The sequence below is a fragment of the Drosophila persimilis genome, unplaced genomic scaffold, assembly GCF_003286085.1.
Source record: "Drosophila persimilis strain 14011-0111.01,24,50 unplaced genomic scaffold, DperRS2 tig00000000-arrow-pilon, whole genome shotgun sequence".
NCBI lineage: Eukaryota > Metazoa > Arthropoda > Insecta > Diptera > Drosophilidae > Drosophila > Drosophila persimilis.
In genome coordinates this window covers 24779112-24795502 of record NW_020825288.1, presented here as the reverse complement: position 1 = coordinate 24795502, position 16391 = coordinate 24779112, and the positions used below count along the sequence as shown (strand labels likewise).

Below are 16391 nucleotides of genomic sequence, written 5' to 3'. Positions count from 1 at the left end.
CACACATGGGGCAAAAGCTGCTTAAAAGTCTGACAGCGTCTCTGGCGCTGTCCCTGTTACTGTCCCGATTCCTGTTCCTGCCGCCGCGCCCCTGTCTTTTGTCTCTTGGTTGTTTACGCGGCGTATGCGCATCGCGGCGTGGATGGAGGACACTTAACGTGGCTCTATGGCTGATCTGCCGCTGCCTTTCTGTATTGCTCTTAGCCCTGGTCTGTTGTTAATGGCTCTCCTTCGTTTAGTTGCCTATAAGTTATTTATTTATTTACTGACTTTTTCGCTCTCTTGGCCATCGATGGGACATTATTTTGCTTTTTTGTCAAAGACTTGAATTGAATTTCCACCCATATCCATATCGTTATACATATATATTTAGTCTCCCGACCACGCCCATACATAGGGAGCAGACAATAACAGTAAATTGAAATACACTTGAAGCGGTTAATGGTCTGGGATTTTTCGTCTTATCTTCAGAGTTCCTCAGGAAATGAGCCTCTCTCCTCTTGTACTCGCACTACTGCTCGTTTCATACAGAAGCCAGATAAACATTTGGTGTTTGAGACGTCAACCCAAACTCAAAGTCAAGTCAATCCCGATTGTACAATTCTGTGAGTCAGTGGGGCAAAGCCCTAATGTTCCATAGAGGCAATGTTTAAATATAAAGCCTAAACATTCTTAATGAAGATAAACAATGTGAGCGTCTAGCCGTTGAAATAAAGTTGGTTATTGGAATGAATATTTTATGTTTAAAGAATGAATTTTTACACCTAAATTCTGTCAAAAAAAATACATAGATAGCATTGCAAGATGTTCTGTGTGAACTGATTTGCATTTTGCAGAAGAAAAACCTAAGTCTTATTCTTTTCTTAGAGAATGAAAAACGTCCTTCTAGCGAATTTGGAAAGGAAAAAAGAAGAAACCAAAAAGAGATTCCTCATACTTTTGGAAGCATCTAAGAATAGAATGCAGTTCTGAATGCCGTAATGAAATGATTCCCATTCCAAAGGCATTGGAATACATATATGTATCTGCTTGAACGATTAAATCTCATGATGATATAAACAGAGAAAAGCTTTGGCTAAGCAGCTTTTCCAGATTTTTCAGAATGATACTCTTACTAATCAGATTATGAATGCTTAGATTTCTGGGGAATCCCCATCCCCAGTGCCATAGTCATACCCGATGCGGTGACAGTGGATGTTGTCGGTTGGAGGTGGGCTCGCGGTAATAATCCGGTGATGAGCAGCAGCAGAAAGGAGCAGCCCAGGAAGCTGCTGCGTATTGGTCCCATGTTGGTTCTTTCGCGGCGTTTTTTGCTGGGGATCCCCTGCTGTATGGTAATATGATAATCTAGCCTAGCCTAAGTGCACGGCTGAATTATTAAATTAAATCGCTGTTTATTCCGGTTTGTTCTCGCGCGAACGTTGCCACTTTTGTCTCTGTTCGGAGAGTAATCGTAATTGTAATTATTTTAAATGCTATCAAGTGGTTGGCCAGCAAATATAACAGCCGCAAGAGGACCTCATCATCACCATCTTTATAATCATAATCATGGGGAATCCTCTGCAGGAGCAGCAGCAGCAGCAGCTCAAAAGTAGGCAACAGTTTTCCGATCAAAAACAAAATCAAAATTTATGTGCGTGAAAATTTAATTTCCATTTGAATTGGTTACGTTTGAATATTTATGTGCACTATAGTCGGTGATGTTTACATTGAATTTATGTGCAGTTCTTATTTGTGTGTTTTTTTTTATTTATTTAAATTCAGATGAGCTTTGTATGCAAACAAATAGAATATATATTATTTTTTTTTTTTTTAACGTTTCATTTATTTTCTATATCTTTATATATATTTAATTATTTAAAAGGATTTATTTCAATTATATTATATATATATATTTCTTTTTTATAATTTATACATTTTGCTTTTTATTTTCATCATCTCTTTTAAAAATTTGACTTTTTGAAATATTGTTGCAGATAATTTATAATATTTTCAGCATATAAGTATCTTTATTTCCTTCTTTCTTTCTGGTTGAATACTTAATTATATTTTATTTAATGCTCTCTTTATTTCCGGCGCGTGATTGAGATATTTCTTTGTTTGCACATTTTCATTCCTCATGTTTTATGCTTTAATTAAGCCGCGTTTTTTTCCTGTGTATTTTTTTTATGGATAATTATTAATGGGCTTGCTTTATCAGAAACTTTCCATAATCCTCATATGGAAAATGGTAAATGGTGTTTTAAAGCTGCCAGAGAAAGGGTCCGGCGAAAACCCCGTTGAGTATTTACATTTAATTGTAATTTTTGCACTTTGACATGTCAACGGGATTTATGGGTATTTTAAATGAAAATTGATAAATGTAATTAACAATTATAGCGGATTTATACACTCGAGGGACACTGCAGGACATCACAGGATAGGTGTGAACATTAACGGGGATTTGCTATGGCACTCCTCAAGTGGCAGAAACTATTGCCACTGCTGACTGGTGTTTGGTGTTTGGTGTCAAGTTCATGTAATCCAATCCAAAACAAAAGCCAAAAGTCCACACAAAATCAAATCCAAATTATGCCAGGCAGGCCATAAAGAGCACAGCTAAGAGAGACAGAGTGAAGAGCAGATGATTGCAGACAGAGCGGGACACTGGGAAACTGTAATCAAAAGCGACGCGCAGAAGCGTGAAAAAACCAAAAACGGTAAAGCCAAAACACACAGGAAAAGCTTCCGCTTTCGTGGCGGGGCGGGGCGGGGCGGAAGGGAAAGCTACTGCTGCTGCTGCTTGGATGCTGCCGCCTGTGCGACGCCAACAAAAACTGGTTTCAGTTTGTCTTCTAACGTTTGACTGCCAAAATTGGCCTTGCCATTGATTTTTGCTGGCCAACAACAGCTGTTTGGCTTGAAAATATATTTGATTTATTTGTTGAATAATTTTGCAAATATATTAGAATATTTTTTAATTAATTTTTAGATTTTTTTTTTTAAATTTACACTTGTCACTTTTGAGCGAATGTTTCTGTTTCTCATGCGATTTGGCTTGGTTCAAAATTATTTATTTTTGGCGCCTTGCGCGCTTTTTTTCTCGCAGTTATCCTGCCAGAAGCACACACACACGTCCTCTTCTGCACAGAGTTCGAAACTAACTGAATTCCGGCCAAGTGCCTTTGGTGGCATTCTGACAAGATGGAACCGACAGAAGCAGTCGCATCCACATACAACACTCTTTGGACAGCAGCATCCCCCGAGCTTGAAGCTTGCGCTCGGCATTTTGATAAGAGTTTCACTCAACTTTTGGCCCACACTCAAAGCCTATTTGCACTCGAAACGGAGTGAGTGCTACTGTGAGCCACTGAGTGAGTGATAGGGACTAGAGAGACTATGCTCAGAGGAAACCCCCATGTGCCATGTTATCTCCGGGTACAATTTGTGCGCAATTAGATTTCGATTTGTCAAAACAAATCAAAATCCCCAACTAAGCAAAGCGTCTAGTGTTAATGGGCTGCTTGCTCTTTATAATAATAATTAATCTCAAGTGCTAGAAGTGGCGACGCATACGTCTGTTTTTTATGTCGTGAATCGGACTAACAACAGAAATCTGATGATAAGGTTTGCTTGACCCAGTCTCTCGTCTCTCGACGACCCATCCATTAGATCCGTTCCGGCTATTTCTCTCCCCCCGATTGTGGGTCAAGTTTAAGCCGATTCTCCCTTACGACGCAATTCTCAAGAATTCCGTACAGTCTACAGTCCGTAGCTATTTTTTGCCCGCTTTCTGAGTCGCAATTGCTTAGCGCAATTTTCAATGCATTTTCTGTTGGAACTAAGCAAAAGATTAAAGTACTAGATAGTACTTCCGCAGAAGTACAGGGGTTTATTCCGTTTTCGAAAATTATGCCAGGCAATTCTTGGGAATCCGATATAGTGACACTTGTAAAAGTTATTTTTCAATAGAAAAATGTGATTTATATTAAATTATTTTGTAATTCGGAGAATTATTGGGTTACTGTTTAACAACTGTTCCTCGTTTCGCAATGCGGAAACTATGCAGACACTCAGCATACTATACGCACAAATTTTAGCTTCAATGATCTGTTAATATTTCTCTTATTTTGAGCCAAGTAATTCGCGAACCATCTCGTTTTGCGAAATCTTGATCTTAAAAACGAGATATGTTTGTTTGCAGAGCTTTCGACAATCGTCCAATTAATCAACTTCATTGAGCTCTTTTGTTTCGTTGAGCGCTTAAGTGGATGCCTTGAGTGTTTTATGATTTTGGAACAAGTTTATTGGCCAAGTCTGTGGTTTGCATGTGTGCGTGTGCTAGTACGAATTAGCCTGATGCAATGCTATAGCCAGATTGCACTTGACTGGCGCCTGCACTGGCCCCTAAATAAGACTCAGTCTTCAGCTTCAGCTCCAGCTTCAGCTTCGCTTGTTTGTTGGTAATTTAGCAAGCTTAAGTCCGCTTACGACTGCAGACACATGCCATTTATGTACATTTACTATACACGTTCGTATATGTAATTGAGGTACAGCTGAGTGCTGGGTGTCAAATGGATTCAACTGCGGGAAAATGTTTAAAGATTAAACCACACACCCATGTGCACAGAGTGGCCCAATATTTGCGACTGGCAGTGTTTTTCAGGCAGCCGCCCAAAAGCGGGCAATATTTGTGACTGGCAATGGGTTTCATGCGCCAGCCCAAAAGTAGGCAATGTTAAATTTGGGAAATCAACGAACCAGAGACTACCGGTAGCGGAGAACACACAGCGACTGGTCCGTGAACCAAACTTAAATTAAATACATGTACATGGGCTAATAGAAAGAACGCACACACTTAACAGCTACTAGCTAACACACGAACACAACAACAGATAGATGAGCTTAAAAATTAAATGAAAATAAATTTCCACAGCAGCAGTAACAGCACCAGAGTGCGGTCGTAGACAACCAGCGTCCAGGAGTCCAATGGGTCCAGGGGTTTTGGGGCACTGCCTACATGACACTAAATAAACAGCCAGTTGTTACTTACTCAACAACGAAGCCAAACAAATGGCAGAAACACCAAAACCAATACAAAAGCAAACAGCACCACCACCATCCAAAGAGAGATTATTGGATGGCAATGGGAGAGACTTGAAGTAAATGGTTAGTTCTGTGACATTTCTAAATTGAAAAACTACAAATGACTGACAACAGATTAGAGTGAGAGCGCCCTCACGTAGGATGTAGGCAACAGCTGCATCCTTAGTCGTAAATCCCCATCCAACGCTTGACTTTATAAGGTCCACCAGTGGGATTGAGAGTGGGGCACGGGCATGGCCAACACCTTGGCCATGGCCCCCACACACACAGAAAAACAGAAACAGCTACGGAAAAAATGGCGTTGGAAAAACTTTCTTTCAAAAAGCATCAGAAAATACATAGTAGAAAAACCCCAGAAAACGCCTGAAAATACAATTTGGGCGTTTTTTGTTCCTGCTTTTGCTGTTTGGGAGTAGCCGTAGCCTGCCTTTGAATTCTTTGAACTGTGAGGTCTGCTGTGCAGCCCTTGGATAGAATATTTGAATAAGACAACAGTTGAAGTGAAAGCCTAATCAAAGTAGAGACTGAGGGAGAAATCCGTGAAAGGCAAAGGGCCAAGCTCTATTGAATTTCGGTTTGTTTATTGATACGAATGCGAGTTTCTGGGCAGAGAACTTGCATACTAGTATCTACTAGTAATAGTATATATCTATAAAAAAAATAACTAATTTCTGGTTAGCCATTTCTGAGAAACAATCAATTTCAATAGTCTCGGAGATTCAGAGAATTCATGGCTGTAATTTTTAGGGGTTGCTTCGACTCACCTCTGAACTTGCACTGCTCCAGTCGCTCATCGCTGTGGTCCGGACAGTCGGAGTCGCCGTCGCACACGAATCTGATGGCTATACAGGCTCCACTGGCGCATTGGAATTGCTTCTCCTCGCAGTAGTTGGGTATGCTTTGAGCTGCAAAATCAAATGCATATTAATTAATTAAGTTGACATCTTTGGGTTAGCCGCACAGACTATAATTAAACACCCCACAGGGGATGCAAGATGGGTCCAAGGCGGCCCAAAGAGGCCAAGAGGCCGTTGGTTGGAGCCTAATAAAATTCATAACTAAAATTTAAGTTGAAAACTTTGGATCGTTAAGCACAAACATACATACACACACCACACACACACAGAGGGAGAGGGAGAGGAAGAGAAAGAGAAGGCGTTCTGTTGACAAGGTTTAAAACCCTTTTTAATGAAAGCCAAAACTTGACAATACACAAAAACTTGTAAATAATGAAAACCGAGTGAAGGGGCGAGGATTACATATGTATGGATGTCTCGGCCTCCTGGGCCGCCTTTCTGTGTCTTTTGTGGTGGACCGCAATGGGGTATACGAGGGGCAGAAACTTTTGGGGAAATTAATAAGCGAGAATTTGATGTGCGAAGTAGTTTCCCATTTTCCATTGCCATTGTCATTCCCATAGAATTCAAAGGGTTTCCAAAAGTGTTGGATTGCTTCATCAATCGTTTTATGGGCCACTTGACATTTCACTCACCCACTGTCCCACTTCCTCTAACCCTCTCCCTCCCTCTCAATCTGTTTGCCTATTTCTATGTCTCTTTCCCTCCGTCTGTCTCTCAATTAGCATACAATATGCTAAAACAAACTGACTTTCGGTTAATGTGCTGCGATTATGCCTAAAGTGTTCCAAGTTTGAGCTCCGTCGGAGAGCAGTGGTATGCAGTGTACGGGTGTATGGGAATAAGGTCTATCCATGTGACATTTTAGCATTTACCGTTTAATTGCGCACATTTAACTCAAATTGACAATTGCTTAGGCAGCCCGCACGGGGGCTCAGGCTCACCCCCAAACGAGACGCGCATGCATACGAGAGGCATTTAATTATACGATACTAACGTCGCCAGGGTATTCCGACTAGAAGATATGGATAAAGAATTCGAAAATACTCTAGAAATAACATTCAGAAATGCTTTAATCGACTTCTTTTCTCTTTAAAAGATTGCGAATCCAAATGCGTCTGCTGGACCAATATATCATCGATTTATTTGTAATTATTTAAACCAAGAGTCCCATTTTATAAAAACTGAGACAAGAATAGTGTCTCAGCCTTATCATTATTCTGGAGATATCCAAGGATAATTTTTGTAATTTATAATTTGAAATCAAATACTTCAAAAAGCAGATTCTTGTTGCTAATGAAGAAACCAAGATTAGTTCCCTCTCTCTTTCCCAGCGAAGCTTAGCACGAAATAGCTCCTTACGGCGTACACACGACAGCCCCTTGCCACCTACGATTACCACAGAGTACAATTCAGAGACATGTCAGGCATTGCCTTGGCCCTCTGCAGACAGACAAACACACATTTGATGCTCTCTTCATTATCATGGAAAATTCGGTGCATGCGAAGGCAAAATTTCGCTTCGTTTTCGATTAAATTTTTTAAATTTCTTTCTCCTCTCACCACTCTGCACTTTGCATTCTCTCTCTTAATGCATGCATGTGCATGTTTATTTACCTAGATGCTATATTCCACCTCCTGTGCTCCTGTGCGCTCCTCCTCCGCACTTCTATTTCATTCTCCTCTTTGAGCTGCAGATTTTTTATTAGTCCCCCCCCGTAAATTATTAAAAATGTGCGCAAACATTTTGCATTTATGAAAAAGAGCTTTGTTTGCTCCTTCTGATATGTACATATATTGGGAGGGGAATTCACATATGAGAATGTGGGCTTTATCTCAGAGAGATCAGATATTGCACTCTCATTGCTCGACAAATCTCTATATAAACGAATGTGAATGTAATTTGCATTTGAAGTGAGTCGTTTAGTCGCTTAATTGAGATAAATATTAAAATAAAATTCCCCATCAAATCTATTTGGCAAACCAATTTATACATTTTCATTTGCATTTTCTGGCAGACATCTTTTTTGACTCTGAAAATTGGTTAATGGTATATTTCCAAATTATTTTCTTTGATTTATTATTCCAATTAAATGTTTTCCTGAAAAAATGGTTTGGTATTTGTATCACATTGAATACATATTTAAGCACCTTTCGTAAAAAAATGATGATTGAAAGTTTTGGAGTATTTAGCTCTTAAAAAGACTAATAATAAGAGCAGTATAATTTAGTCTAAAGTTAGCCAAGTACATTTCATATTTTCGGAATCTACTAATCATTTATTAAAATTGTAATAATCAGATATTATCTGTTGCCAGCATCTTTAAAAGACATTTTCTCAATCCTCATTAGCAGTAAATGGAGAGCTTTCAGGTCTGGTTTTATGTAGAAACGCTACACTCTGTCTATTTCAAAAATCCTTTAGAATACATTACCTAATTACTCGTCATACAAAACATGTTTAAAGTTTATTGAATACTTTTCAATGTTTCTTTAGCTACTTTAAAAGGTTCACATGATTTCATTTAAACATATTTCTATTCGCAAAACATTTACCATCATCTTAAACCACATCAATAGTAACAACATTCCTTTGATGTTCCATATCATACGAGCATGCTGAACACACACTGCATTGTGCTTTGATTGGTGTATTCCCTATCGTCTTCATCATTTCCATTCCAAAGTATTCTTTTTTTCTACAGCTTTTCCCTCTGCCCGACATTTAATACAAATTAAATCAGTCGAGCAATAATTTGTGGTGTGGTTCGCACAGACCACAGGCACCACGGCCTCCGACAGCAGCAATAGCCGCCAATTTGATTGACAGAATCACCAATGCAGGCCAGAACAGAACCGAACCGAATTCGAGCAGAACAGGAGGCAACGGGCCAATTAAATGCTTAATGCGAAGTTCATTGAACAGTTTTACTTTACTTTATTCCGCCATCGCCCAGAAATCAATCACAGGGCCCGAGGCCATGGGCCTATGAGAAGAAAATGAAGCTGGTCAAGAGTATTTCACATGAAAATTTCGCACCATTAATTCAACGACAGAATGGGCATGTGGATGGGGATGACTGGGGATGGTGGTTAGCCAAGAGGGCGAAATAATAAACAGAAATCAGCGCAAAAGTCAATCAGAGTTCAAATCAATATAAATGCTTTATTAAAAGCCCGAAAGGTTGCCATAGTTGATTCCTTTCCCTTTGATTCGATTACAATCTCCTCCATATTTGATGATTAATCAATGAAGTGTTTTTGTAGTTACCTATTAACCATAATAGCCATGGAAAATTACGCAAATTAATATAAAATATTGCAAAGTTCGTACAGATAATGTGGGAAAAAGAAAACAACAAACAATATTGTGAGAACTTTGCACTTAACAGGCGTTCCGATATTTTTTGATAACAACATGATGCATTCCCTAAAGGGTGGTACTTCTCATGACTAACAAATATTTGTAGACTTTAGATATCAATTGAAGAGCCTCTCGAGATACCCCATAGCTCTGCGATAGCTTCAAGTTCTTGGCCAAGGATACGAGTACTTCTGGAAAGCTTCCATTTTCCATTTGTTTTCCATTTGTAAACTAAAGTAATTCAATATATTTATATATACATTTATTTGTTTAAGTATAGTTAAAAACCTCAACCAATCACTTATATTGGTGATTATCAAAAGGAACTCCAGCATTTGAATTGTTATTCCATCCCACGAAAGTGTCAAAGCCAAGTCATAGAAGCCAAACACTAGAGAAACTGTTTCCTATTTTCAACTCTCCGGTAGCTTTCTCTAGCTCTCTCTTTCCCAGAGTTGCTTAGCAGTCAAGGGTGAGTTTTCCTGACTACGACTTAATCTCTCCTCCAGAGCACAACGCGAGGGCTCCCTTTCTATCCAACGCTAACTCTATCCCAGTGAGACCTGTATTCAACCCATCGTAATTTAAGTGAATATGAATATAGAGAAACTATTCTACTGTTTCTCTGTAACCTATCAATCTGCGTAGTTTCTGCTTATCTGATTCTTCAATTAAAACGTAATGCCTGTGTATATGGTATACAGTAGTCGAGGCTCAGCTGATTTTGTTTTTCTTTTTGGTTAGCGCCTCGTGGGCCACTTTAGATAATACAGATAGTTGGCTTCCAGTAAAGCCAATAAACATTATCAGTAATACGAGTGCTACGATATCAAGGCTACGTAGTGCTTTGTTTAATGCATAGTTTTGAAGTAGATTTTGGCTTAGTCATAAATATTTCGCTATAATATGCGGAAGAGTGGATTTGCTTATCAAAATGTGACATTGAAATTAAGAACATGTTGCTGCCTTAATTTTTTTTAGATATTTTGCAGATCTACTAGCATTTTTCTTCTCATTTTGGTCAAGGTTTTCACACCCATATTATGTATGTAATCATACCGCAGTTTTATCTAGCAAAAAAAAATTATAATAATTTCGTGCGATAAAAATGTTTCTGTAGATAAAATGCCTTTTGCAATTACGATAAGGAACACAAAAAAATCAACAAATAATTGTATAATCATGTGAACATTGCGCTTTGAACCGAGTGTTTGCTTGGATACGAGAATTCGTTGAGACTCGTTTAAGGGGAACACGCTTAGTCGTTCGCTCAAATTATTATCAAGACCCAATTCGATGCGGCTCTTTGGGAGTTAATTGCATGGAAGTTTGTTTAAGAGCGTAGCTTTGAAACAAGTTGCTCTTAGGCTGTTGTAAGAGTGTCGAATAGATTCGGTACACGTTTGGCTTGTCGGCACTTATGTGGAAAAAAGTGGCCTGATCGGTAACGTCATACCATTAACAATGAAATAAACAACAACAACAGCCCGATATATTCACACATGTTTGTGGATGTTGTTTGGTAGGCGTCACGCGAATCCACAGATGACTCAGTTGCGGGTATGTATGTATGTACTTGTTGCCAATAATCGATGACGAGTATACCCCTTGCAAGGCCTTTTAGAAGGTACTTATTATAATTTAAGTCCAATGAAGGCGAGAAAAACATTATGTACCTGTTCCACTATTCTGGAGCTTTATTGGAACCAGAAATGTATATCGTATTGTAGTCATCACTTGTTTTCCAACTGTGGGAGACGCATTCGTAGTTCCAATTACTCATAAAAATACTATCAGAGTTGCGGGTATCCCAGCGTGGGATAACGTACCCACTCGTACGTGTCATTATTTTTCGCTTGTCACTTCATTGAGAAATCTATATAGGAAAACGTCATCATCAGTCAGTCATTTGTTTAGCTTGTATTATGCATATGGCTTCCTCAAACCAAACGAATTTCTAATGAAATTCTACGGCGTCTGTGGAGTGTACGGGTGTATTGGGGGGGCCTGTGTGCAAGTCTAATTTGCTAGCCAACAAATCACGCCACCTCTGATGAATATTTGTATTTGCAATTAAATTTTGGCTCGTGCACTGCATTTGCACAACGCAGCACATCGCGGCGTATGCGTAATATTTTAATTGTGACCCGAAATAGAAAAAACTAATTTACAATTGAAAAACAAGTTCTGAGTTGAAGAAAGTGGAAACCGAAGGTTGGCCACCATACCTGCCACAGAGCCTCACATTAGTCTCTCTCTCTGTCTCTCTCTCTCTATCTGTCTCTCTCTTAGCATTGTTAGCATAAAGTAATCAAACAAATGAATCCCTTTGACTGTATTTTGCATGTATCGCTTATGAAATTTGTCACTTGAACACAAAGACAAACCACGAACACTGAACACTGAACACTGAACACCGAACACGAGCCTGAACAATTGCAACGAACTGTTGTTGGTGTGACACTTATTTGGCTTCCATCATTTGCTGAAAGTGGCATTTGCCTGGGAACCAGTTTTCTTCATTTTTTTGTTTGTAAAAAAAAGCAACAAAAACGAAGAAAGATTTTACCTCATAATTATACATAATGAAAAATGCTTTTATAATTAATGCCCATGACCATTTTTGTATCTGGACCTTTGAGTCCAGAGCACGTTCAAATTCCAAGCATAATTAGCCAAGTTAATTATAAAAGTCTGGACTTAAAACAGAAGCCCTTGTCGACGGAGCAAACTTGTTTCAATTCAAAATGTTTCAGGACCTGATCTGGTTCTGGCCTCAGGGGGGATGCTGCTTCGTTGCTGCTGAGGTTTGGGGCACAGGTACAGTCATTAAGCTGTCAAGGATGTGCCCCGAACATGTCAATTGTCCCATCCTTCTCACACTGCCTTTTTCCCTCTCTCTCTGTGCGAATTTCTATTTGGTTTACTCTAAAATTTAGCTGGGGACAATTACTTGGTGTCTTCGGATGTCATTTTGCGACCTATATCCATCGATTAAAGCCTGTCTAACCAATCAATTGTCACCTGAGCTCCAGTATTTTCCTAGCCTTTAATGCAACTCTACGGGATGTTCATTGCCTAGAGAACTACATCGAAAATACATTTCGAGTTCGTTATCTTTGTGGCTGAGACTATATATTGATTACGGAGGCTAAGCCGAACACCACAAATCCCCGAGAGATAGTAGCACAAGTGTTATGAAATAGTCGATAGATGAACAAGATACAAACTTTAAAGCAAGCATTTTTAACCTTTAAGCTTTGATTTTTATCATGACCCAGCATTTACTCATTTACGTTTTTTAACTTTGACATTCGTGTTGGGCCAGACCATAATCGTTTATATGTGTGTCTTCTTTTTTTTTGCCAAGTTGAAGGTTTTGTTTTAACTTTTTGAAAACCTAAATAATTAAGTCTTTCGTTTTGTGATTCCCCTACGTACAACACATCTGTTTTTCAAGTTTCATGCAAAGTATTTCCTTATTTTGTTGATTAATCTGAAGTTTCGATTATTTACCAACGATTCTTTTGCTTGGTGACCTCATAAATGCATATCTTCCATTAATCTTGAGTTTCCTTTCCTTCAAGAGCTATTTCCTTAAGAAAAAATCAATTGAAGTAGTTGGAATATCTTGGATTCATTTCTGTGTCAAGCTTAAATCAAGTATTTCCTAAGAATAACTATAAGAAGTATTAAAGTAGTTAACGCTACTTGAGGTTAGCAATGGTTCCATTTAGTAAAGTTTATAATCAAGTTATTCTTAAGAAAGAAATATGACAACTAGTCATAGTTCAAGTAGCTTGCGATTAACGTTGAATTCAATTTATAGATCGCTAGCTAAGTCTTTACGGGAACGACTCTCTAGCTATCCTCGTACATATGTACATATGTATATTATCTACACACAAGAAAACTCGATCTTTGATATCGATTCTTGGTTTGATTAACCCACATCTACATACATATGTACCGTAAGCCGTACTTCTACCATACATTTGCTAAAAATGATTTATCATCTTATACACATGTGGGTGTCGCATACTCGTCCCACTGTGCCAAGCCACGAAACTCCAACAAAGCGAACGGGCAGGCAAGCAGACACTTGTTGCTCTTTTTTCTGCCTTCGCTTATGTTCTCATCTCTGTGTTCCTCTCCCTCTCTCTCTCTCTCGCTGTTGGTTTTTACAAGAGCCGCCGGAGTTGAAGTCTTTTTAGTGGCGCTCGCCCGCTCCATTCGCTGCATGAAACGACGCCGGCCGGTATAAAGCATAAAACGGAATAATTACAAAAGCAGAAAGAACCGCGCAGAAAGAGCGGATCGATGGAAAAGGCAAGAGCAGAGGAAAGTAAAAGGCTGCTGGATGGAAGCATGGAAAGAGAGAAGCTGGGGAGTTGGAAGCTGGAGCTAAAAGAGCCAGAGTCTGAAAATCGTATGATTTCGTGGAATGTCTGTAGCAGCAACAACAGGGAAATGGCAGTGGAGTAGTTGACTGGCATCGCCAGACGCCTTGGCTTTCGGTTCGCCACAAAATTCACATAAATAAATAAAAACTTGAGCCGCCTCAACCGAGGAGAGACGGCTCTCAGACTCTCGAAGCTAGGAGTCGGAGTCGAGAGGTGGAGTCAAGACACGAGGCCGGTGGCATGATCAACTGAAACACGAGAGTCAGCGGCGGCGGCAACAACAATAAACACACTTTTGGGGTACCCATGCACTTGGAGAAAAGAAGATCAGATAAAGCCAAGAATAAAGGGAGAGACATTTTTCACTAATTAAGATTATAAACGGTACAAGGGAGGGAGAGAGAGAGTGTGAGAGTTTTTACCTAAACAGATCATTGAATTACCTCTATAATCAGAACGAATTTTTAAGGAATAATAAAAAATTTAACGCACTCTCCGTATAATGATCAGCCAACTAGCAGAAAAAAAATATAGCAGTATAGTAAACTTCCTTAAGTATTCCACTTTTCACCTTTACTATTCCAAGATACAATCCATAGGCGCATATCAAACTCACTCTTAAGCCTAATTAGTAATAACAATTCATACTCACATATATCCAATGGGGTTCCAATTTTCCCGGAAACATTTAGAAACTTGAACGGATTTCCATTGAATACCGAATTGAAAGAGTTGCCAAAATTGGCCATTCCAATACCGGGACTCAGACTGTTTGCTGCCGCTGGGGCCAAGTGCTTTAGTCGATCCAGTGGTGGCCCCAATGTGCTGGAGCGCCTAATCTTCTCCAGGAGCGCCGATCCGCTTAGATTCTGCATTATCTCGCTGGGACTGGGTGTGGAGGCTGTAGCCTGGGCGGCGTTCATGGCGGCGGCATTGCAGAACTTACTGATGCTCAAAATGCAGGTGATGGAGAGCAGGTGGAACGAGGAGGTGAAGCTGAAGCTGATCAGCTGTTGGACCCAGCTCTGGTAGTTGGTGCTTCGGCTGAAGAAGAACGCACTGGTCACGGCCTTGGTGGTAGCCGCCGACGGCGACGGCTCATGACATGTGTGGATGTTTTTGCAGGCAGTATCACCATTCTCATTCTCGTTTGCGAATGTTTCTTCAGTTTGAAAGCGTTCTGTATAATTGGGAAGGCAAACTGTGGCCATCTCTATTTTAACTGTAAAAATATATACAAATTCAGGTCAAACACACTTTTCACACAAATTTCCTATTTCCTCCCTATCTATACGGATACGAGTATTATGAAATAATATGTTCTCGAAAAATGCGAAACGTTTGCCAAAAAATGTCCACAAGACGGAAAGATAGAGAGAGAGAGAGAGAGAGAGACAAAAAGAGGAGGAGAGAAACCCACAGAATGTGTTCGCAAAATGTATCGAAAAAGAGAGTGCGAAGCAAACGCACGATAAACATGCCAAAAAAGCCACGACTAAAAAAAGAAACATCATACGATGTTGGAAATAACAGGCGTAAGAGAAACATACATAAAACACAAAGCATTTTCACTGGGGAATTGTGCAAACTAAAGGGCGACGACTTGGTTTCGATGGACCGAGGGTTATTCAAGTAGAACGGGCCAAGGGTTAAGCTCCCCGCCTGTCTCTCACTATCTCTATCTCTCTTTTGGGCCGTGTCATGCTGTTGTGGGTCTTTTAAAAAAATATGAATCATATAGTTTCAGGCAAATAATTTTCGTTTATCAGCTTATCAACGTTGTAAGCGATGATAGCTCCTCAGGTGGTTAAGCTCTTAAGCGGTCATGTGAAGCCAGCCGCTTAAAAGTGGGGCTCTGTAATTCATAACTTTCTCGAAAACTGTTCTCTTTGTTTTTTGGCAAATGTTTTCCCTCATGTGCTATGGAAATTTATGTCGCTATGCATTCGGATATGTTCACATGATGGATTGACGTAACAGGCGGCTAAAATAGATTCGTACATTATCTTTAAATTAACACTTTTGACTGGGAGTTGCACAATGTGGAATTGGTTTTGACTCTGTTCTCAATCAAAATTTATTCGTTATTTGCTGTGAACTTTTGCTTTTGGCCTAAACTTAATTCGCGTACGAAAATGTGTACGACAGAGCGATTAACCGTTAAATAATATGCGATACAGTGGAAAAGACGACAGTGCGGCACGCCCGACAAAAAACGACTAGAAAACTGAGAGAATATCGAGGCCGTTCCAACCTCGGAATGAATGTGCTCGGTCGTCGCAGAGGAATTGGCCCCACTGTGCATCGTGACAAACCGACGATCGCCACGCGTCCAAGCCGAACGAACCGAACACACCTGAGCGGTGTGATAAAGAGACAGTGAGAGAGAGAGAGAGAGAGCACGCACAGAGAGATACCGATATCACATGTGTAAAGTGTAGTTTCGACAGTGGGCTCAGTGGGCTCGTCCAAACGGTGAGACGCTCTCTTTGAAGTCGCTTATTCGAATTCGTATTCGACGGCGTAGAGCACGTACTGAAGAGAACGGCAAACCAAATATGCTACCGCAAGAGTGGGATACCCCCAATCAATAGTCATGGTAGGCAGTGCTTAAGAGAAAAGTCGCCAAGCGGTAGCCTAAAAGAGAGCGGTACACAACACAGCTGACATTGAAAATATGGT

The 16391-nt window shown here is 39.9% G+C and overlaps 1 protein-coding gene across 10 annotated transcripts in view; it reads right to left on the bottom strand.

The window, feature by feature from the left end:
• LOC6591925 (low-density lipoprotein receptor) overlaps positions 1-14931 on the bottom strand; it is a 35436-nt gene extending 20505 nt beyond the window's left edge. For 6 of the 10 annotated variants that reach the window (XM_026984628.1, XM_026984632.1, XM_026984627.1 and 3 more), the window contains exons 1-2: positions 14362-14931; positions 5850-5990 (exon numbers count right to left, since the gene is read on the bottom strand). In XM_026984628.1, the coding sequence (XP_026840429.1) occupies positions 5850-5990; positions 14362-14920 (700 nt within the window). In that variant the 5' untranslated portion in view covers positions 14921-14931. Of the gene's footprint in view, positions 1-1176; positions 1437-2991; positions 3125-5849; positions 5991-14361 lie in introns of those variants that run through there. The other 4 variants (XM_026984634.1, XM_026984636.1, XM_026984633.1 and 1 more) reach the window with 2 other exon arrangements.
• Between the last annotated feature and the right edge of the window lie 1460 nt (positions 14932-16391).